At 33.9% G+C, this 23,768-nt stretch overlaps 1 protein-coding gene across 5 annotated transcripts in view; it reads left to right on the top strand.

The window, feature by feature from the left end:
• LOC126883875 (protein white) overlaps positions 1-23,768 on the top strand; it is a 308,915-nt gene that overhangs the window by 206,701 nt on the left and 78,446 nt on the right. For all 5 annotated transcript variants that reach the window (XM_050649566.1, XM_050649565.1, XM_050649562.1 and 2 more), the window contains exons 4-5: positions 1,606-1,677; positions 4,545-4,879. In XM_050649566.1, the coding sequence (XP_050505523.1) occupies positions 1,606-1,677; positions 4,545-4,879 (407 nt within the window). The remainder of the gene's footprint in view (positions 1-1,605; positions 1,678-4,544; positions 4,880-23,768) is intronic.

The raw sequence follows: 23,768 nt of genomic DNA, 5'->3' as shown, positions 1-23,768 counted from the left end.
TTTTGACAAATTTTATTTTTTAATAAAAAATTAAGTAATCGTGTGGGAAAAAATAAATATGCCATTTTAATTGTATATTTGTCTAATTTGTAAAATTCATGTTAGAGTTTTCAAAAAGCGTATACAGGGTAAAATTTTTTCTAAGACCAAAACGAAATAATATTTTAAATCCCGGACTGATTTTTTTCTAGTTTGAATAAATCAGTTGATTGGGTGGTAACATAAATTAAATATTTGTTAAAAAAAAATAATTTTTGTAATAAAAGTAATTTTTTTTTAAATCTATGGTTCACTTTACCAAATTTTTAATTATTATTCATAGTCAAATTTGATCTTTTGATAAAAAATTAAGTAATCATGTGGGGAAAAAATAAATATGCCATTTTAATTGCAGACCCAAACGAACTAATTTTTTAAAGCCGGACCTGATTTTTTTTAGTTTGAATAAATCAGTTGATTGGGTGTTAACATAAATCAAATCTTTGTTAAAAAAAATTAATTTTTGTAATAAAAGTTAATTTTTTTAAATCTATGGTTTACTTTACCAAACTTTTAATTCATAGTCAAATTTGATTTTTTTATAAAAAATTAAGTAATCGTGTGGGGAAAAAAATAAATACGCCATTTTAATTGACTATTTGTCTAATTTGTAAAATTCATATTAGAGTTTTCAAAAAGCGTATACAGTGTGAAATTTTTTCTAAGGCCCAAACGAACTAATGTTTTAAAGCCGGACCTGATTTTTTTCTAGTTTGAATAAATCAGTTGATTAGGTGGTAATAGTGTAACGATTGATCAAAATAAGACACATCGTTCTGACCGTTCAAAAATTATGACGAATATAAATTTCTGTCAAAATGCGAAACTCGCACTGTATATTATTAAACAAGGGGGACATACACTTTTTAATGGTCATTTGTTATTGCCCATAGGAGCCTCTATACGAGGTAGGAGTATGTACAGTTCCTCATGACTCACCCTGTATATCCCGAATTTTCTATTGTTTGACTTGTTTAAGGGTGATTTCAAGTACAATCAAACCCGCTTATTAGAATACCGGTTATAGGAATATCCCGCTTTAACGATTAGAAACTTGAGGTCCCGAAAACGTAGCCATCGATGATCGGTTATTAGCATATCCCGGTTATAGGAATACTTTTCTTTGGCACGAAGGCTATTCCAATAAGCGGGTTTGACTGTATAGATCCCGAAATTTAAATTATTAATCGAATCAGATGTTCGGGGTGAAATCAAATTAAATCAAACTAAATAAAATCAAATAAAACTAAATAAAATTAGCTAAATAAAATAAAAGTAAGTTAAATTAAATAAAATTATATAAAATTATATAAAATTGAATAAAATTAAACAAAATTAAACAAAATTAAATAAAATTGGTAAAATTAAATAAAATAAATCGAGTCAGATAGAATCGAATAGAATCGAATCGAATCAAAACAAATTGAATCGAATCGAATATAATCGAATCTATAAGAAGTATTCACTTCTGTTAGCACTCAGTAAGTGCCACGCCCTTTTTTACTTTTCTGTCCTCATTTTTCTCTACGATCTGTCTAAAAAAAGTAATTTTATTAAAATTTTTAGGCTCTGGTAAGAATGGAACGCGGTGTGTCATATAATCAAAGACTGATAAGAGTTGATGAAGTATTGTCTGAAGTAAGTAGCCGTTAAAGTTTGAAATAAAATAATTACATTACCAAGAACGATGGACAGGCCCAAAAAGGGAATATACTTCGAAAAACAGCTAAAGATTAGCTATGATTATCTCCCTAATTCAGGATTGTCTCGAATTCATTCTTTAAAAGACCAATCTATAAATCTGAATTGATCCAAACGATCAATAGTATCAAAAGCAAATCATCTTGTAGTACTGATGGCCTATCCATAAAAATCTTTTCAAATCTCACAGATAATGTGTTAGAACTCCTCGTCTCACTAATTAATGGTTCCTTTGAAAATGGCAAATTTCCAGAGTGCCTAAAGACAGCCATTATTATTCCTCTTCATAACGGTGGCGAAAAATCTAATGTCTGCAACTACTATAGACCTATTGCCTTATTACCGGTACTCTCCAAAATTATTGAGAGGCTCATAAAAACCCGACTTATGTCCTTTCTCTTCGATAACAATATTTTATCACAAAATCAGTTCGACTTTTTAACTAATAAATATACTACTGATACCATGTTTTCTGTACTTCACTAGGTTTACCAAGCACTAAACCATAATCTTTATACTGTCAAAGCTGTTTTCTGTGACTATGCCAAAACTTTTGATTGTGTAAATCACGACATTTTGATTAAAAAACTAAATTTCTATGGAATTCGAGGTATTTCTTTGAATTGGTTCAAATCTTACTTAGATAATAGGAAACAACTGGTTAGAGCAAATGATACTGACTCTAGTCTCAAAAACATTGTATGTGGAGTACCACAAGGTTCAGTATTGGGTCCTCTACTTTTCCTTATTTATAAATGACATCACTAATTTAAAAATCGATGGAAATTTTTTTCTTTTTGCTGATGATACCAGTATCACTTGGAGCAACTTAACTATTGCAACTCTTATTGCAACTATAACTTCTGATTTTCTTACGATAAAAACCTCGTCTTACTCTAATTTATTCTCCTTTTACGTGGATAAAACTGTAGCATTATCATATAAAGGTGCTCTTCAACCCCTGCTTGTGAATAACAGCCTGATCTCTACCGTCGATTCTGTAAAATTTCTTGGTATTCTTTTAGACAGCAACCTCAAATGGTCCCTTCATATCGATTTGATAAGTAAGAAACTCGCCTCAGCCTGCTATGCCATAAGATCTGTTTCGACGGAACTCAATTTAGCATCTTCTAAAATAACATATTTTCTTTGTTCGAGTCTCATCTTCGATATGGTCTTCCTTTTTAGGGGTGTAGTACAGCTGCCCAATTTGAAGTTAATTTCAAATTACAAAAAAGAGCAATAAGATACCTGTTTGGCCTCAGAAGAACAACCCATTGCAGAAGTTACTTTAAAGATCTCGAAATTTTAACCCTTCCATCTTTGTATATTTTAGAAACTGTTTGCTTAATTCGTAAACACCTGAATGTCTTTCCAGCAAGGAATCATCATGACTACTCCACCAGAAATTCAACTTTTGATGTTTATTTACCGATCCCGTCTTCTGAGTTAGTAAAGAAATCTATACTATATTCCGCAAAAAAACTATACAAACATCTCCCTTTACAACTTAAATCTGCAACATCTTTCCTCAAGTTCCGTAAAATGACAAAAGCTCATTTATCTAAAAGACCATATTATTCAGTAGAAGAGTTTCTTAATGACTAACTAAGAAATTACAGTAATGTACAAGTAACTAAAGTATATTTATCTATATTTGGGTGTCATATACAGCAGCTTAAACTTATTAGTTCCTTTGTTTGTGTTTTATTATATGTTTTATGTTCAATTTTGGAATTTATAGTAATTTTGCGATATATTGGTTTTGTTTTTTGCTTCACTTTTTTAACTTATATATTTTTTTTATTGACGATTTATCTAATTTCAGAAAATTGTATTTGTTATTGTTATATATTTATTTTTCTTGGTGACTATGTTAAGCTTTGTCCATAAAATTGTATAATTTTCAGTGACAATAAAGCATATTTCTATTCTATTCTATTCTATTCTTTTCCTAACCGCTACTTTGATCAGTCCTCTTCAACTGGATCGATTCGTTATAACTTATACAAATAGGTACGTATAGGTACTTTACGAGGTATGGGACAATGAACTTAAATGGGTTCAAGATATAGGTATTTATAAGACTCTTAAAAATACCAAGGATATACCATACCACTAACGAGACAGAATTGTTTACAATTGACCATGACAGAGAAGTTTAAACATTATTAAGAAGCCCAAAACCAGTTATCGAGGACATGTTTACCGGGAAGGGCATTATGAGTTTTTTGAGGTTGAAAATGGAGGAGAAAATTGAAGGAAAGGGCCAGTAGGAAAAAATGTTCATGGTTGAAAAACATCAGAGAGCCAATATGTCTTAACACTTAAAAGTTATTAAGAGCCGCACAGGATAGGGAAAGATTTGTGAGAATTGTTGCCATACTTCAGAATATACTAAGAAGACGAATATTCTTCTTCTTTTGGCTTCATAACCCCCATCGAGTCTTTGTCTGTCTGGCTATGACCTTCCATTCAGATCCCTCTTGTGTCCTTTTTTTTCCATTGTCTTATATTAATGGTTTTCAGGTTGTCTTCCACGTCATTCAACCATCTTGTTCTGGGCCTTCCTTCTTTTCGCCTTCCTATCAACTGCCATTGTAATATTTTCTTTGTTGTTTTTGAATCGTCTTGTCTCTGGATATGTCCCAGCCGTGACAGACTTTCACTTTTTACAAATCTTACAATATCATACCTTCCATTCAACTCGTTAACTTCGTCCTTTCTCCTGATTCTCCAGGAGGTGTCTAAGAAGAAGAACCACTTTAAATTTTTTTATATTTTAATATTTCTTTATTTTGCAGTTGCTGCTTAAAAAATGCGAAAATACCATAATTGGCTCTACAGATAAAGGAGGCATCTCAGGAGGAGAGAGAAAGCGGCTGACGTTCGCCTCAGAAATGCTGACAAATCCGCATATAATGTTCTGTGACGAGCCGACCTCTGGCTTGGATTCTTTCATGGCGCTACAAGTCGTCCAAGCTCTAAAAGCCATGGCTCAAAATGGGAGGACCGTTATTTGTACCATTCACCAACCTAGCTCCGAGTTATACGTCTTGTTTGACAAAATTATGTTGATGACTGAAGGAATTACTTGTTTTCTGGGAACCAGAGAGGATGCTGATGGGTTCTTTATAACGTAAGTGTTTAAGTGATTTATATGTACAGTGAGGACGTTTGAGTTGGAATGGAGAGCTATTTGAAGATGGCGTCAGGTAATTAGTTTTGCTTAAATCCCTCCGGAACGCTTTTATTTAGAAAAACAAAAATTGGTCTACGTATTTATCTTTCAGAGATAAATCTATTCCATCGATTGCGAATTTCTAGTACCGGTCATAGGCGTTCGTTTTGGGTAGAACAACGGTTACTTTATCGCATAACTTTTTTGTCTTTAATTTTTAAGCAGTTTTGACTCTGGATTATTAAATTGTGAGGTATTCTAATACTAAAAGGTACTCTTGCTTTAAGTCGATAGAATACATCGTTTTTTAGAAAAATCAATTTGAAAATTTTTCGTTTTTTGAATTATATTTAGAAAAACGAAAACTTGTACGTTTAATTATATTCCAGAGACGAATCGATTACATTAATTGTGAATTTCTAATGCCGGTTATATGCGTCGGTTTTGGGTATGTCAACGGGTATTTTACCGCATAACTTTTTTGTCTTTAATTTTTAAGCATTTTTGACATTGGATTATTAAATTATGAGGTACTCTAGTACAAAAAGTTACTCTTACTGTAAGTTGATAAAATACACAGTTATTTAAAAAAAAATTCATTTTTTTTTTCAAATTCAAGAGACGAAAAGTTTTCAAATTGATTTTTCTAGAAAACGGTGTTCTACCGACTTTAAGCAAGAGTACCTTTTAGTACTAGGATACCCCACAGTTTATTATTCCAGAGTAAAGAATGCTTAAATTTTCTAGAAAAAAAAAGTTATTCGATAAAATAACCGTTGACCTACCCAAAACGGACGCCCATCTCCGGTACTAGAAATTGGCAATAGATGGAATCGACTTATCTCTGGAAGATAAATATGGGTACCAATTTTCGTTTTTCTAAGTAGAAGCGTTCTGGAAGTATTTAAGACTATTTAAAACTAATTACAAGACGCCATCTTCAAAGAGCTCTAGCTACCTTAGGAAGCATTTTTAGACTGGGTGAATTTGGTTAAATTGTCTTTTAAAATGATCTGAGGAATCTCCTGCCTTCGTTTGTCGGTCGAGTTCCTGGACACCCTGTATAATATCATGCTAGTGCTAGTGACATCATCCATCTGGACGTGATGACGTAATGGATAATTTTTTTAAATAAGAGTGGGGGTCTTGTGATAGCTCTTTTGAAAGGCTATGTAATTCTCAATTCAGTAATATAAACGTTAACATAATTATTATTTATACAGGATGTCCAAAAAAAAAATTGAATTAAATTAATTGAGGCAAAAAGAAGAATTTATGTAATTCATTTAATTTAAAATCATTTTAGTACCGTCAGAAAAAAGGAAGGAAGGTTTATTTGACAAATAAATATTGTTTTTAGCTTAAATTCAAAGTTAAAGCTGCCACCCACCTATCTCTTAGCAGTTTGGACATTGAATTTAAGCGAAAATCGATGTTTTTTTTTTGTAAAATAAACATTTGTTTTTTCCTGTTTTTTCTGACAGCACTAATATGTATTTTAAATTAAATGAATTACATACATTCTTCTTTTTATCTCAATTAATTTGACACAAAAATTTTTTTTTAGACACTATATAAATAATTATGTTAACGTTTAATTTACGAAATTGAGAATTTCATAACCTTTCACATGAACTATCACACGGCCACTACTGTGATTTAAAAAAATCATCGATTACATCGTCACATCCAGATGGGTAACGTCACTACTACGATATATCTGCCAATAACTCATAATTGAAAAATAAATATCGACCTCTTTCGGGATTTCTCTCTAAAATCACCCATTCTCGAGAAAATGAATATATTCCAACTCACTGTATAAAGGCTGATTTATGTTACACCGGGACGTGGACGGCACGGAGCGCGGAACAATAGAAATCGCACGTCCTTGACACTTCCCGGTCTCGCCCTGTTCCGTCGTAAGGTAAATCAGCCAATGCTTTTCATATAGGACGATCTTTCAACGTGCCCCGTCCCGTCCACGTCCCTGTTGTAACATAAATCCGGCTCAAGTCTATAAGTTTAGGACGGGACGTGGACGACACGGCTCTCTTGCGGGGCACGTTGAAGAATCGTGTGATATGAAAGACAATGGCTAGTTTATAGTACAACGGGCCAGAGCGACACCGGGGACGTGCGCCGTCTATTGTTCCACGGCTCGTGTCATCCACTTCTTCTTCTTCTTCCTTCTTGTATGTAGGCTTTAAAGCCTGTTTCTTCTTCAATATTAGCCTCCTAAATTATTTAAGTTATCGCACCATCTTTTTCTTGGTCTGCCAATACTTTTTCGTCCATTTGGTGACTTATCTCGTGCAATTCGTATTATCCTATCCTCTGCCATTCTACTAATGTGTTCGTTCCACTCCTGTTTCCGTTTTGTCACCCATCCATTTATGTCTTCTACATTTCATGATCTTCTTATGTTTTCGCTTCTCTCCCTATCCAACAGACTTTTCCCTGATATTCGTCGGAGTATTTTCATCTCTGTTGTTTCTAGTAGTCGTATCGTTTTAAATGTGTCAGGTCTTGTCTCCTCCGTGTATGTCAATAAAGGTCTAATTGCTGCTTTATAGATTCTTGCTTTTGTGTCTTGTCTTATGTGTTTATTCTTCCAGATTGTGTCATTAAGGAATCATGCCGCTTTACTTGCTTTTAAGCTTTGTTGTCGTACTTCCTCTTTAATATCTCCGTAACTATTATACACTGCGCGTCATAGAAAACGGGCACCGTAAAAAATGGGTCATTTTTGATGTCGAATATCTCCTTAACTTGTTGTCCCATTTAAGTGATTTTTTAAATATGTTATAGCCTTATTCTTTGTCAATATTCTTGTAATAATATTGTTGCTAAATAGGTAAATTTTCATTGTATACCGGGTATACGAATCAAACTGTGTTTTTTTCTCAAAGTTTGCAACACCCTGTGGAATATTCTAGTCTTTATAAAATACTGAAATGAAACCTCGACTATAGCCTCAGGTTTTCTGAACATTCTGTTTTTTTTATTCATTCTCTTATGTTGGATAATACAAAAGTTAGGTACTTTAACAACTAGTCATGTTCTTCATCAGTATAGGTTGTTTGTAAATAAGTGCGACAAACTTTAAGGGGCAATTCTGCATAAAAAAATAATTACCGTTTTAGGTCTGGATCCCGCGTGTGAAAAAAAAGTTGATTAATAGCAAGCTGAAAATTTGTTAATAGCTTAAGGGTGTCTAGTCGAATAAACTTTGATATGTGTGAACACTGGAACAGGGGTAGTTTTAATTGTGGAACAGGTTAAAAATTTGGAACGGTCACAGCACGAAAACGGCACATTTATTTTGTCCGACAGAACAGACTTAAACTCTTCGAACAGAGATTAAACTCTCATGCAAAAATCAGACTGCTATTTATCACCAAATGGGCGTTTTAATGAGTGGAACATGTAGAATATGTCAAATGACAGGAATTATGACAGGTAATAAATAGCAGTCTGATTTTTTCATGAGAGTTTAATCTCTGTTCGGAGAGTTTAAGTCTGTTCTGTCGGACAAAATAAATGTGCCGTTTTCGTGCTGTGACCGTTCCAAATTTTTAACCTGTTCCACAATTAAAACTACCCCTGTTTCAGTGTTCCCATATATCAAAGTTTATTCGACTAGACACCCTTAAGCTATTAACAAATTTTCAGCTTGCTATTAATCAACTTTTTTTTCATACGCGGGATCCAGACCTATTTGCTTTATAAACTTATGTCGGCAAATGCTTCGTTTACGAGATACGGGATGTTAAATTTTTTTTTTCAAACTGACGATTTATTTTATTGCCCTAAAATCGGTTGAAATATGCAAATGAAATTTGGTAGGTTTTAAGAGATAGTTATTGCGATTTTTTTGACTTGCAATCAAGAATTTTATATTCACTATTGGCGTGCATATTACCCGTATGCACGCCAATAGTGATTATGAAATTCTTAATTGTATGTCAAAGAATGTGCCATAACTACGTCTTAAAACCCATCAAATTTCATTTGCATATCTCAACCGGTTAAATAAATCGTCAGTTTGTAAGAAACAATTCAATATCCCGTATCTATCTCGCAAACGAAGCATTTGCGGACATACGAATATAAAGAAAACTGTCATTATTTTTTAACGCTGTTTAGCAAAAATATTACTACAGAGATATTGACCAAGAATAAGGCTATAACATATTCAAAAATCACTTAAATCGGACAACAGGTTTAGGAGATAGGCAACCTCAAAAATTACACAATTTTTAGGGTGCCCGTTTTCTATGACGCGCAGTTTATAAATCTAAACCTTGCTTCCTGCTTTATTATTTTCCCATCAATTTCGATTTTACATCATAGTGGGTATTTAGATGTTGTCATACATTTGGTTTTTTTTTGCTGATAGTATCATATTGTATTTCTTGGCTGTTGTATTGAAGATGTGTGTTAATCTTTGGAGATCGTCTTCTGTCTCGGTGATTATTGCGGCGTCGTCTGCATAACATAATATTTGGATTTCTTTGTTCCCCATTCTGTAATCATTACCTTTACGTACCCCTTCTATTATTTCGTCCATTATTATATTAAAGAGCAGTGGGCTTAATGAGTCACCTTGTCTGACTACGCTTTGTACTGGTATAAACTGCGTTAGTTTTCCATTTATCTTTGCCTGTATTCGATTATGAAAATAGTTGTTTTCGATGGTTCGTATAATATTGATTGGTATGTTTCTTCTATACAGTAAATGTAAGACGTCTTCGACATGGATGGTCGACTTTGTCAGGTCTATAAAATATAGATATGCTAGTTTATTGTACTCAGTGGCTTTTTCTGTGATTTGTCTCAGTACAAATACGGCGTCTACGCAGGATCTTCCGGATCTGAATCCTTGTTGTACATCTGATAAAGTTGTTAGTTTATTGATTTTGTTGGTTAGGACTTTTGTGGTTAGCTTAAGTACGGTGTTCAGTAGATTTATACCTCTATAATTGTTGGGGTCTTCTTTGTCTCCTTTCTTAAACATTGGCATCATTATGCTGTTTCTCCATGTGTCTGGTATCTTGCAGTGCAATATTAGTTTTTGTATAAGTTTTGTCATCTCTAGGGTTATACTTTCTCCTCCGTATTTTAGAAGCTCGTTGATTATTCCGTCTGGTCCTGGTGACTTTCTGTTTTTGAGTGAATTTATGGCTATCTCTACTTCCTGAAAACTGATTTTTATTTCGTGTCTTAATTCAGGTAGGTTATTGTTTTGATTATTATTTTCCTTTCCGTTAAACAGTTCCGTCAAGTATCTTTCCGATTCTTTTGCTGGTATGTTATTGTATTCCTTCAATTCTGTCATTTCTTTCCGTTGGTTTCTTATGAATCTCCATATTTGTTTTTGTGTTCCGTAGAAGTCGCTTTCCGTGTCATACACGCTCCGTCGCGTCGTAAGGTAAATCCGGCTTATTTTGTAAATATTTTTCTTAGAGCATACTTATATTATACAAATTTCATTTTCATTTGTTATTCCAGGCATCGTAGGGTGCCTGTTACTGTTAATGTCATCTACCTATCTCATCTACGGTCTTCCTCTTGACCGCCTATCTCTGTCAGGTCTCCAATGTTTTATTGTGGAATTCTAACCTTGGTCTTCTCATCAAGCAGGGTAACCTCCACTCAATTACCACTCTATTTGAGTTTTGCTATTTTTGATGTGATACCATCATTTGTGGCATTTACAACTCTTCGTGAGCCATTGCCGCGTTTACTATTGTCTTCCATTGTTTCCGATCCTGTGCTACTATTTCCCATGGTCTCACTTCCATCTTTTCCATGTCTTCTCTGACTGCATCTTTCCACCTTTTTCTAGGCCGTTCTACCGGTCTTCTACCGTCTGGTTTTTCTCAAAACACATTGCTAATCAGCCTTTCGTCATCATTCCGTACCAAGTGGTCTACCTATCTTAGTCTATTGGCTTTTATGTATCTCACGATGTGTCCCTGAACGAAGAGAGTCTCTGATTCATTGTTGTATCTGCTCCTCCATTCATTTGTCACACTGTCCCTGGTAGGACCATATATAACTCGCAGGATTTTGGGTTCCCATAATAATAGTTTATTGATTTCTTTCTTCTTCAATGTCCCTGTTCCGTATGTCACTGCTGGTCATATTATGGTTTTGTACATTTAGATTTTGGCACTTCTTGAGAGAAGCGTTGACCTCATTAGATGTTAAATGGCAAAGAAAGATTCATTCCTCGCCAGTATTGGTATTTCAGCCTCACGTTCTTCTGTGTTATCATCGGAAATTGTTGTTACTAGTTATTTGAATTCATTGACCACCTCAGAATTATGATCGTTTTTGGTAATGTTTTGTCTTATTTGCTGTCGTTCATTCTTTGACACGACCATGTCTTTAGTTTTTTCTTCGTTTATTTTCAGGCCTACGTTTAATGTTGCTTCTTCAAAGTTCGAAACGATATCCTTATCTTCCAGTGTTGCGAGATGCTACTGCATCTACGGCATCTGCAAATGCGAGAACAATCTTTGCTCCTCTGGCAGTTGTGTCTGGTTTGACTTTGGTATAGATTTTTCGCATTGTATCCTGTTGGTGACACAGCCCCCTCTAGGTCGAAACCAAATTTTTTGAGTAGTATAGACATCTATAATAATAACCTATATGTTTCCTGCAGCCGATTTTGATGATATACATAGTTATAAACACATGAAGATCTTCTTCTTCTTCTTCAAGTGCCGCCTCCTAATCGGAGGTTGGATATCATCATCACTATCTTGACTCCATCCACCGCTGCTCTAAAGAGAACTGCATCTAAACCAGTCCCTTAAATTCTTTAACCATGACACTCTCCTTCTGCCTATACTCCTTCCGCCTCTTACCTTTCCCTGTATTATCAGTCTTAGCATTTCATATCGCGGTCCCCTCATTACGTGTCCCAGATATTGTAACTTTCTTATTTTTATTGTGTTTATTATTTCGCATTCTTTACCCATTTCTCGCAGTACTTCCGTGTTCGTTTTCTTCTGTGTCCATGTTATTCTAAGCATCCTTCTGTAACACCACATTCCAAATGACTGTAGTTTATTTATGTGTTCTTGCTTTAATGTCCAGCTTTCAAGTCCATATTGTAGTATCGAGAACACATAGCATCTCAAAGCTCTTACTCCCAGTTCTAAGCTAAGTTCTTTGTTGCAGAGAACTGTTTTCATTTTTACAAACGCATTTCTTGCTATTTCTATCCTGGTCCTTATTTCTGTTGTTTGACCATTTTTCTCTGAAATCCAGGTTCCTAGGTATTTGTATTTATCAACCCTTTCTATCGGTACATTTCCCAAATGTAGGCTTGTTTGTATGTGTGTTTTCTTAGTTATTATCGTATATTTGGTCTTTTTTATATTAATTTTTAGTCCATATTCTTCACAGAAATTGTTTGTTTTGTTTAGTAGTAGTTGGAGTTGTTCAGCAGAGCTTGCCATAATCACGGTGTCATCTGCATCTTCATCTTATGTTGTTAATAGATCTTCCGTTAATTATTATTCCTTCACTTTGAGATAGCAATGCTTCTTCAAAAATGGCTTCACTATATACATTAAAGAGTAATGGAGACATAATACATCCCTGCCGAACTCCTCTCCTGATTTCAATTTCTGGACTGGGTTCGTTATCTATTACAATTTGTGCTCTTTGATTCCAGTAAAGGTTTCTTATTATTCGTAAGTCCCTTTTGTCTATGTTTTTTGTCTTTAGAATTTTGACTAATTTTTCATGTCTTACTTTGTCAAAAGCTTTCTCAAAATCAACGTAACAAACATGCACATCCACATTCATGTCCATGCATCTTTGAGCTAACACATTAAAATCAAATAACGCCTCTCTGGTTCCTAGTCCGTTTCTGAACCCAAACTGACTATCATCTATTCCTTCTTCTAGTTTTTTGTTTATACGACCATGTATTATTTTCAAGAATAATTTGAGAATGTGACTTATTAATGATATTGTTCTGTACTCACTGCAATCTTTAGCGTTTGTATTTTTAGGGATAGCACCAAAGGTTGAGAGTAACCATTGTTTTGGTATGTTTCCTGTTTTGTACACCGTGTTAAACAAGTCTACGATAATGTCTAAGGTTTCATCATTTATGCATTTTAAGCTTTCTACTGGGATTTGTTCTGGACCTACTGCTTTACCATTTTTGCTGTTTTTAATGCCGATTTAATTTCTTCTTTTAATATCTTCAAAACCGTATCATCCTCTACTTCGACTTCCATCTGCTCTGTTCTATTGTCTTTGAACAATTCATTTATGTATCCTGTCCCTGTCCATCTCTTTAATTTTTCGTTAGTACTCAACACAAGTTTTCCATCTGTATCTTTTAGTATTCCCAGTTTTCTTTTTCTGTTGATCTGAGTTAATTCCTCAATTTTTTTATGTTTGTTAAAATTATCATGTCTTTTCTGGTGTTCTTCTATTTCTGCGCATTATTCTTTTAACCACTGTTCTTTAGCCTGTTTAATTTTGGATTTTATTTGTTTATCCACATTTTTGTACATCCGATTATCTTTGTTTTTATGCTGACGTCTTTCTTCCATTAAATCTAAAATTTCCTCCGTCGTCCATTGTTTCTTTTTGTATCTGGTTGGTGTAAGAATTTCTTTTTGATATTTATCTATTTCTGTCTTTATTAATAACCATTTTGTCTCTGTTTCAGTATTTTGCTGGATTTGTTCATTTACATGAACATTCATTAATAATAATAGTCTCCCGTTTTATACCGCACGCGGCTTTGGGACCGTGCAAGTTCGGCAAAGCGACCTCTATTTCTACGCTCTGTACTTTTATTCGCACTTTTAATTATATTGGCCAATTATATTAGTCCTGGTTGCTGGATAATTGTCAAGACCATAGTCCAAAAAAATAATAAGAAGAAAAAAATAAGATGCAGGTTATGTTTAGCAAACGTAAACAATTGTATGTAGTAAATAAAATCCGTTATTAAAATGCAGTATTGCAAGCAAAATACAATTAATTAAATTTACCTTTATATAATAATTGCATATCATATCAATATTGTGGAGCAATATATAATTTTTCTAAGTCAATGACAGAAGGTATGAAATATACGTCAATTTGACAATTTCAATTGACAATATGAATTATTTAAGATAGTTGCAATATTTCTCCGCGACTCGCGCACGGTCGTTTCTCGTTTCCCTTTCCAAGTACTTGCACACCGCGCAGGGTAGTCTGCTATATCTAGGGCCTACGGTATACAAGGAAGGTAACAGGGCCAGTGCTACGCTTCAACCGCCTATTATTACCCCTGGTTTTATTCAAGGTACTCATTTTATTCAGGCTGAGTCGACCTGGGGTCTATAGACATTTTAAAAATGTCTAGTTGTTCTTGCCGGCCGTAGGATTTGAACTCCGGACCACCGGCATGCGAGGCAAGCACACTACCACCTGCGCTACGCCGGCCCATTTAACATTCATTAAACGGTTATTAATTTGTAATTACTTGTATCGATTTTTCATCTGTTATTCTGCGTTTTATTATTTTCATTTTGAGCCTAATTTTGGTCACTACTGGGTTGTGATCTGATCCTATGTCGGCACCTGGATAGGTTTTAAAGATATAATTGCGTTCTTGTATCTTTGTCTAATCAATACATAATCTATTTGGTTTCTTACAATTCTCCCTTCTTGATCTGCTGGTGACTTCCAGGTACATAGTCTTCTCTTTGGCATTTTAAACAATGTATTAGTTATGACAAAATTATTGTTTTGGCAAAATTCGATAAGCCTGTCACCTCTTTCGTTTCTGTTGTCCAGACCATATCCTCCTGTACATTCTTCTACTTTTTCGTATCCAACCTTTATGGTAAAATCTCCCATTATAATTGTAAAATCCTGCGTTTTAATGGATTTTAAAATATTGTCTAGGTCTTCGTAGAAAGTTTCAATATCGCTCTCTGGTTTGTCCGCAGTCGGAGCATAAACTTGTATTATGTTTAATTTGGGTTTATTCTGATTTAATTTTAAGAGGCTAATTCTGGTATAGTATGAAATGAAATTTACTACAGCTTTATCAATGTGTTTGTTTAGTATTATCCCGACACCATATCTGTGTCGGGATAATACTAAACAAACACATTGTTAACCCGCGAGTAGTCGCGCGGTGAGATAGAATCTCAATTTTTATCCTTTTTCGCGATAACTTGATGAAAAATTTTGCAATTTTGAAAAAAATTCGTAAGTGCCTCGAGGAAGGGTGTAGTAATGCGTAGGAATTTTTTTTTCTTCTTCTTCTTTTTTTTGTGGAATTTATGGCTTTGGGGAGAGCCAATTAGCTTTAACACGCGAGTAGTCGCGCCGTTAGATAGAATCTCACATTTCATCCTTTTTCCTAATACAGTAAAACCTGTCAGTAACGGCCACTAAAAATGAAAGAACTATTGGCCGATATAGAAAGGTGGCCGCTATTGCCAGTTTTTGTAGTCTACATATAATTGGTTTAGGAAATTTTTAAACTGGCCGTTAGGAATTAAAAGGGGGGGGGGATAACTTCGTCCCTAATTCTCCGAGGACAATTATTTTTCTTTCTAAATGTGTATAAAAATCCAGTCTTTGTAAATATGAAAAAGTAATTTTTCTACGGGTAACGGTTAAAAAGTTCTTCTTATTGTTTTTAAGTAAGCAAAAAATCGACATGTTTATTAAAAATAATTTTACACTGTTTATAATTACTTTTTGTCATTTTTAAATAATTACGTTAATAGTATAAATGTTCTTCTTTCATAAACTGTCCGAATTATTACTGTAACCTCATACTTTTCTGACTTATAGTGTTGCAAATAAATGAATTTGGGATAAACAAATAAAATAACTTTTGAACTATTTGACCAATTGCTTTGAAATTTAAAATATAATTTAAGGACAAGAAGTCTCAGCATTTCGTGTACTAAGAAGATTCTAAGTTAATTTTTACTAAGTTATGAATATTTATAAAAACTCAAAATTTATGATTTACTTTGCAATTTTCTAAGCAACCAATAAGGATAGACATATTTAGCGAACGCCATAATGAAGTTTTTTATAAGGTTTATGAGATTCTTGCTCTCAAATTTGTTTAAAATGCCTAAATTTTTGGTAATATACAAAAAAGAGAAATTCACCGTTTTTTTATCATCATTTGTTTATAACTATGTATAACATCAAAATCGGCTGCAGGAAACATATAGGTTATTAATATAGATGTCCATACTACTCAAAAAATTTGATTTCGGCCTGGAGTGGGATGTGTCATGAGAAAAATCTTATTTCTCTGAACTATACTTAGTAATGGGAACAGTCGTTTGTTGTGATATACCAACTTTTATTTTTGATCTTACTCACTCGTCCCTTTTTTCTGACAGTCTAGTTATATGACATTGCCCTTTCCATTGCCCTTTATTTTGTAGATAGTTTATTCATATTTGCCTTGGTGAGGATCCAGTTTTGATTTTAGGTATGTGGAATCTGGTTCTCTTGTGTACTCTTGGCACACTCTTCTTAGAAAGGCGTATTCAAAAATTCGTCTTAGCCATCTGTTCTGTTGTATTCGTTTTATATATCCTGATCAGTTTCATTGTGACATGGCAATTTTTTGACCAATTATCTTAATTTTGATCTCCATCTTATTTCGGTATTTGGTATTTATATATTTGTAGTTCAACAGGCATTAAGGGCCCATGGCTTGGAATTTCTCCACGGTTTTCCTTCTTTTTCCCCTGTCCATGGTCGCAGTTCTCCAATTCTCAATTTCTTGGCGTTCTTCCCCCTTACTTGTTAGAGTTAGTCCTAGATACTCAACTCGTTGTCTTCGTACTTTACCCTCGTTGTCTCTGGAAGTCTTCAGTGGTGTTTCTTCATATGCGGTCTGTCCCATTTCCATATACTTGAAGTAAAGGCCCAGTATAGACTGAAGATTAACGAAGCAAAAAACAAAGAGTTTGAAAATCCTCAGCAGGGCCCTTTCAGTTCTTTCCATTAGCACTGCATCGTCCGCAAGGGCCAGTACCTGGCTTCTGTTGTCATAGATCATACCTTTGGTTCATTCCACTCTCTCTTAATATTGTCTCCAACAAGAAAGTGAAGAGTACTGGGGACAGCGAATCTCCCTGCTTTAATAACCTTTTAACTTCAAATTTTTCGGTTAAGCTTCTTTCTATCCTTACCCTATTATCGGTCTTCATTAAGGTCATTTTTGCTACTCTGATCATCTTTTCCGGAATTTCGAGTACCCTTAGAGCCTGGTACAGACGGCTTCTTATCACAGAATCGTAAGCTTGTTTGAAATCTATAAAGAGGAGGTTTAGCTTTAACTGTTGCTCATACGTACTGCTCTGAATCATTTTCAACACGAATATTTGCTCAATGGTGGATCTGCCCTTTTTGAATACTCCCTGGTGTTCACCAACCTGCTCGTTTAAGTTCCTTTCCAGTCTGCTTTTTATGAATCTGGCGAGTACCTTATATGTTACGTCTAGAAGAGTGATACCCCTGTAGTTTTCGCATACTGTCCTGTCTCCCTTGTTATGAATGGGACATACTATTGCCTCTCTCCGTCCTTCCGGCATTTCCTCTCGCTCTTAGATTTTAGTCAGCAGGCTATATTATATTCGCGATATAAGCGATTTTCCCCCATGCTTGATTAATTCTGTAGTAATACCATTGCTGCCTGTATTTTTATTGTTTTTCATGCTATGTATGATTTCTCTTATTTCTTCCACGGTTGGAGTTTCCGTTGTTTCCGTCGTTAACTTCCTCTATCATTTCTACTTGCCCCTCATCACTTCCATTCAGTTCTTCATTAAGTAGCTCTCTAAAATGCTCCTAAAACCAACATATTATGGCCAGTACCTACAAAAGCTGAGCTTAGACTCCGCAGTTGAAATAGTTGTTAGTAATAGGTAGGGAGCGGATTTTATGCTAAATGCATATTGCATGCATATTTCGCATATTTGAGAACTTTACTAAATTTTGCATATTTTTAAAGAAAAATGCATATTTTGTGCCTATTTAAAAACATTTAAGTCCAAAAAAAAATTTATTTTTTAATTCGACAAAAAATATTTCCCCACACAGGCTGTCGTATCTATTAATTCGAGAACTACCTGAAGAGAGACATGTCCTTCAGTGCCTTTTCATTTTTTCTTAGAAAATACCCGATCTTTACACAAAGTACTTATAGTGCTGCTGTTATAAAATGATTGTAGGATGTTAAAATGATGAAGGATGGTTTACCGGGAAATCCGAATATTATTTACTTTTATTATATTTAGTAGGTACCTATAACTCTGGTGATTCTTTAAATCCCCTATTATTAAGAGAATTTACACCTTTAACCATAGTTTTACGATTTTCTAATGGAAATTGAAATATTCATGCTTTAGATCAGATCCCTTCTTTAAACGGCTTTAAAACTTTGGAGGACATATGCGAATTTTTTAAGGGAAATCTTGAAATTGATTTGGTGCAGAATTTTCGGCTTTAATAAGTTATTTTAAATACACCCCAATTACTTCTGTTAATGTTGAAAGGATTTTTTCAAGTTATAAAAATATTTTATCTGATCAAAGAAAATGTTTCCTCGTAAAAAATTTGGAAAAACACATTGTAGTGAATTATAGTCGAAGATACCTATGTATAGTGATATTGTTGTTTTATTTTAAATAGGTAACTATTGGAATCAGTTTTTGTAAAAAATGTGAATAAATTGCATATATAAAAAATAATGATTTTATTTGAAAGATAATAAATAAGATTGCACCCCCCTATAAAAGAACCCCCTAGAATAGAATAGAACAGAAAATTTGTGGTTTCTCGAAATGCGCATTTTTTTAATTTTTGTGCATATCTTGCGCATATTTCGTAATTTTTTACTGCATATATATGCGCATATTTCACCAAAATTGATCGCATATAAATCCGCTCCCTAGTAATAGGGTAGAAGCAGTCGTGGAAGAAGACGCAACTTCTGTTGAAACAATTTAAGAGCTTGGTTTTTGTGCACTACTACTACAACATGTCGGTTTATAATGTTCTCAGCCGTTTTTCGACGTCCAATCCTTCTTTTTTTTAGTGGACCTACATTAGAGCTGCACAGAGTGATACTTTTCACTGTCTAATACATATTGTTATGATCTGCTTTCTCTTACTTTTATATTAATTAGTATTTATTTAATTAATTATTCAATTGTCGCAAATCATACATAAAAAAATTAAGAAAAATCTCAGGGTGCCTTTTTGTCATAAAAAAATAACTAAATTATCTTAGGTTATACTTATCCTGTCTCGTGGCTGCAGTATCTCTTAGTTGATCTTTATCGGGATAAAATAGGAAAAGGAAATAAATAGAAATACCATAAATAAGCACATACAAATACCTTTATTATCAAAAGCAATGCTCTGAAAACTTATCAATTAAATCATGTGGGCATAACTGTCCAAATGAAACTTTTACCATATAAATTAATCTAATTCAAACAAATATTTATCGCTTTGTTCTTGATGCCATTAATAAAACAAGCTAAACAAACAAATTTAGGTATTCGCAAAACTACTTATACTTCCTATTAAATTTTTGAAATGTTGGAATTTTAATTCATAAGCTTTTACGTAAAAAAATTAACTTCTGATTATAAAGAAAATCTATCACATAAGTTATTGACTGACCTTTTTGATTCACACACAATGATGTCTCCTCTTGACCCAAACAGCTCTTGCTTGTTGATTATGTTAGGCTACCAATCAAAGCCCTCTCCGTTCTCAGCATCAATCCAGCAGCATACCAGCAACTATTTCTCCAAAACACGAGCCAGGCCTCTTTTGACCAGTACTCGTTCAATAAACTCCAAAACTCTCTCCTCTCTTTCTCACAATAATAATCTCCTGGGCCCCAAATATCTTTTTTACTTGAAAATCCACAAGGAAAAGAAAAGGTTTTCCTGTAGTTGGCTGTATACCATCAATCACAAAATTGGAAAGAAATCCTTTGTAAAAGGTATAAAATTTTTTTATTAAAAATCCCTTAAAAGGGCTACATCACAACAAAACGTTTTCGATTTTTATAAAAAATCATCATCAGTGTTCGATCTAAAAATAAGTATAACCGATTTAATGAATATAAAGTTATTATTTAAATTTTGACAAAGGTTAGAGCAAGTTGGTTATACTTACAAACTGGATGCTAGCTGAGCCACAAAAGAAAAATATCTGGATAAAAACCCTTTACATATAATATAGATGCCTTAAAAGTGCATACTTCGATAAAAAGGCCTGTGATGGTCACATGGCAAACAGGATAATGCCCTAAGGTAAGGTATACAGGTTTCCCAACACGTGGGATCCAAATTGAGTTGATCACATTTCAATGACTTAATGGCAACTGATTGCAAAATGATTGATGTTTCTGAAAGGTGTCAAAAGACAGATAGACAACGTGACGTGGAATTTACCCTGTATTACGACAGCCAACTAATTGTTAGTAAAATATTTAATGAAAATTTACATAGTAATAACAAACATCAACAAAGTTATGGCTATAATTACATTTAAGTAAGTACCTTGAATATGTAAGATGAACGTGAAGTAAGAAATGATTTTTATAATGAGAAATAGTCAGAATCTATGCAGCCATCTATACATGTTCCTATTCTAATTGAAGTAAGTTCAACTGTGCTGTGGAAAATTTGATTTCTATGAATTAAAAGGAGTGTTTGGTTTAATTGTACCAATGGCAGAGTAAATTAGAGAGTCTGTAGTAAATGGAAGTCTGATATTAAAGTAGTGTTGAAATCAAGATAAGTTGTATGAGTCACAGGAGGAAACTGATATGATATAATGATATGTGAATTAATTGGTTAAGGTACCTGAGTGTTGATATTGGAAGTGAAGAAGAATATCAATTGAACTAATAACCTGGCAAAAGTATGAGGTCCTTTTATGTAACATAAGCATCTAGGACTAAACATGTTTATGAAATAGGGATTTTTTTTTTCCCTATTTTTTATTTTTTATACCAAGTTATCGAGTTGAATTGAAAAGGTTTAAAACTGGATGGATGTATGAAGGTGTATTGGAAAACAAGCAATATGTGTAAAATTAGAAGGTAGTGAATAATTTGTGATTTGATATCAGAATTGTTTACTGTAATGAGGTGTAATGAAAAAGGCTGGGCGCCCCAGAAACCAGACCCCACATCTATGGATAAGAGAGTGGAAGAATTAGTATAAAAACCTTTTATAAATATTTTTTTTTTCTGAAGTTTAGTTGGACCTATAACGAAAACCTGATCAAATGGCGATAAGTTATGAAATTGGGTGGAAAAGAACAAATAGTGTTAGAGTTGTGACTGGTCGATTTAGTAAAAACTGTGGAAAAGTTAAAGTAGATTATTTTGGAAGACTAGTAGAAGTTAAGGGATAATGAGTTGATGTTAGAAATGGCATCTGTTAGATAAGTAAATATGGAAGAAAGGTTAATATAAATGAAAAAAGAGTTTGGAAACAGCAAAGAAGTTTTGAAATTTAGGTTAAGAAAAAAGTTGACGATGTAAGGGATTGAAGTCACGATTGAAAGACACATGGCGGTTAACACAGTTAGGGCTACTTTGCTTTTCTCTAATTATTTCCAAGTCCTCGTATAGGTCCAGTCTTAAGAAATTCTTTTGAGGTATGTTGTGTATTAGAGAAACATTTTCCGGAATGTTAAGAGTATGACTGTTTTGTTTTAAATGTTGAGAAAAGGTGGAAGTGTTCTCTCTTTTTGTGTGTTCAAGGGAACGAGATGCTAGTGACCTACAAGTTCTTCCTATGTACGTAGCATCACAGTCAGAGCATTGAAGTTTATAAACCCCACTACGATTCATGTAGTTGATAGGGTCTTTGGAGTTGGAAAGACATTGTCCTAAATTATTGGAAACTTTAAAAGAGATGTGCATGTTATCAACTGATCTCTTGATAATATTACTGATATCACCGGAAAGGCTCTCTTGATGGAAAGGTAATGAAGCATAAATGGGTCTGGTGGTCAGATCTCTGGGAAACGCAGCCTCCCTCAGAACCCTCAGTTGTCTCTCATGAAGGAGTTTGGTTATAAGGTTTGGTTCGTAACCGTTATTGAAAGCAATTTGTTTGATAGTGTTGAGTTCTTTAGTGTAGTTAGATTGAGATAGGGGGATGGTTTCTAGACGGTGTATGTAACTGTGGAAGGCAGAGTATTTATGTGACATTGGATGGTTTGAAGACAAGGGTATGGCATGATCAGTCTGTGTTGGTTTCCTATAAATACTAAAATCGAAGTGGTCATTCAATCTGGTGATGGTGAGGACGAGAAAGTTAATTGAATTGGATGATTCAAGTTCCATAGTGAACTTAATGTTGGGGTGGATTTGATTAATTTTAGAAAGCAATAGCTCAGCTGATGTGGAGGGTCCTGTTAAGAAAACTAGACAATCATCTACGTATCGAAACCAGTGTAGAATTTCAGGATTTTTCATAATCTGTGTGGATTCTAAATGATCCATAAATATATCAGCTAAGAGAGGAGATAGACAACTACCCATAGCTAGGCCATCAGGTTGCCTGTAATATGTATTATTAAATACAAAGAAATCTTGAGATAAGCAAAATTGTAATAATTGGATGATTGAATTGGTAGTAGACATAGTAATGGAGCTGTCTCTAAGAAGAGAATGTACCAGATTAATAGTTTCTTGTTTGGGGACCGAAGTAAAAAGGTTGCTGACATCGAATGAAAGCATAGTAATGTTGGGATGAAGATTAATTTGTTGAAGTTTATTGACTAGATGATTGGTGTTTTTGACTGAGAAACGAGGGGAAAAATTCGTCATAGTGTTGATAAGGTTAAGTATGAATTTAGAAAGGATTGACACTGGAGTGTTTATGAAACTAACCACTGGACGAATTGGAATACCCTCTTTGTGTATCTTAGGTAAACCATACAGTCTGGGTGTCAAAGGATTGCTGGGTGTTTTGTAATAAGGTGCATCATGTTCTGAAAAAAATTCTGTGAAAGGTTTGAGGTTGTCTTTAAGTTTGTTTATGAACTTTTTGGAAGGATCCTCATGAAGTCGAGTGAAATTATTATCAGATAAAAAAGTAGTGACTTTTTCATGATAAAGATTTTGGTCTAGAATCTCTAACAATTTTCTTTGTCTGCTTTACTTATGATAAGATTGTTGGATTTGACTTTGTTTTTAATAGATTTCAGGGTGTTGAGGTGGTCTAAACGTTTCTTATCTGAAAGTGAAGGAAAAGAAGAGGTGAAGTAAATGTTTTGAGAAGTAGGTGGTAGATTGAATGAGGATGTATTATTAGGATTATTTGATGAGATATATGCATTAGATAAGTTAGAAGAAGTAGCAGATGGAATATATTTATTTTTGAATTTATTGATAGCTTTGTAACATGAGTTTCTAATTGAAGTTTTTTGATTTAATGGGACAGAAAGATTTTGTATGATGATATCTAGCTCAATGGATAGACTCTGAAGGTCCTCTGAAGGTCCTCCTGTAGTGATTCTAGACCAAAATCTTTATCATGAAAGAGTCACTACTTTTCTATCTGATAATAATTTCACTCGACTTCATGAGGATCCTTCCAAAAAGTTCATAAACAAACTTAAAGACAACCTCAAACCTTTCACAGAATTTTTTTCAGAACATGATGCACCTTATTACAAAACACCCAGCAATCCTTTGACACCCAGACTGTATGGTTTACCTAAGATACACAAAGAGGGTATTCCAATTCGTCCAGTGGTTAGTTTCATAAACACTCCAGTGTCA

The sequence above is a fragment of the Diabrotica virgifera genome, chromosome 4 (assembly GCF_917563875.1).
Source record: "Diabrotica virgifera virgifera chromosome 4, PGI_DIABVI_V3a".
Taxonomy (NCBI): Eukaryota; Metazoa; Arthropoda; class Insecta; order Coleoptera; family Chrysomelidae; genus Diabrotica; species Diabrotica virgifera.
Note: the sequence above shows the minus strand (reverse complement) of the source record. Positions and strands in the feature narration are given on the sequence as shown.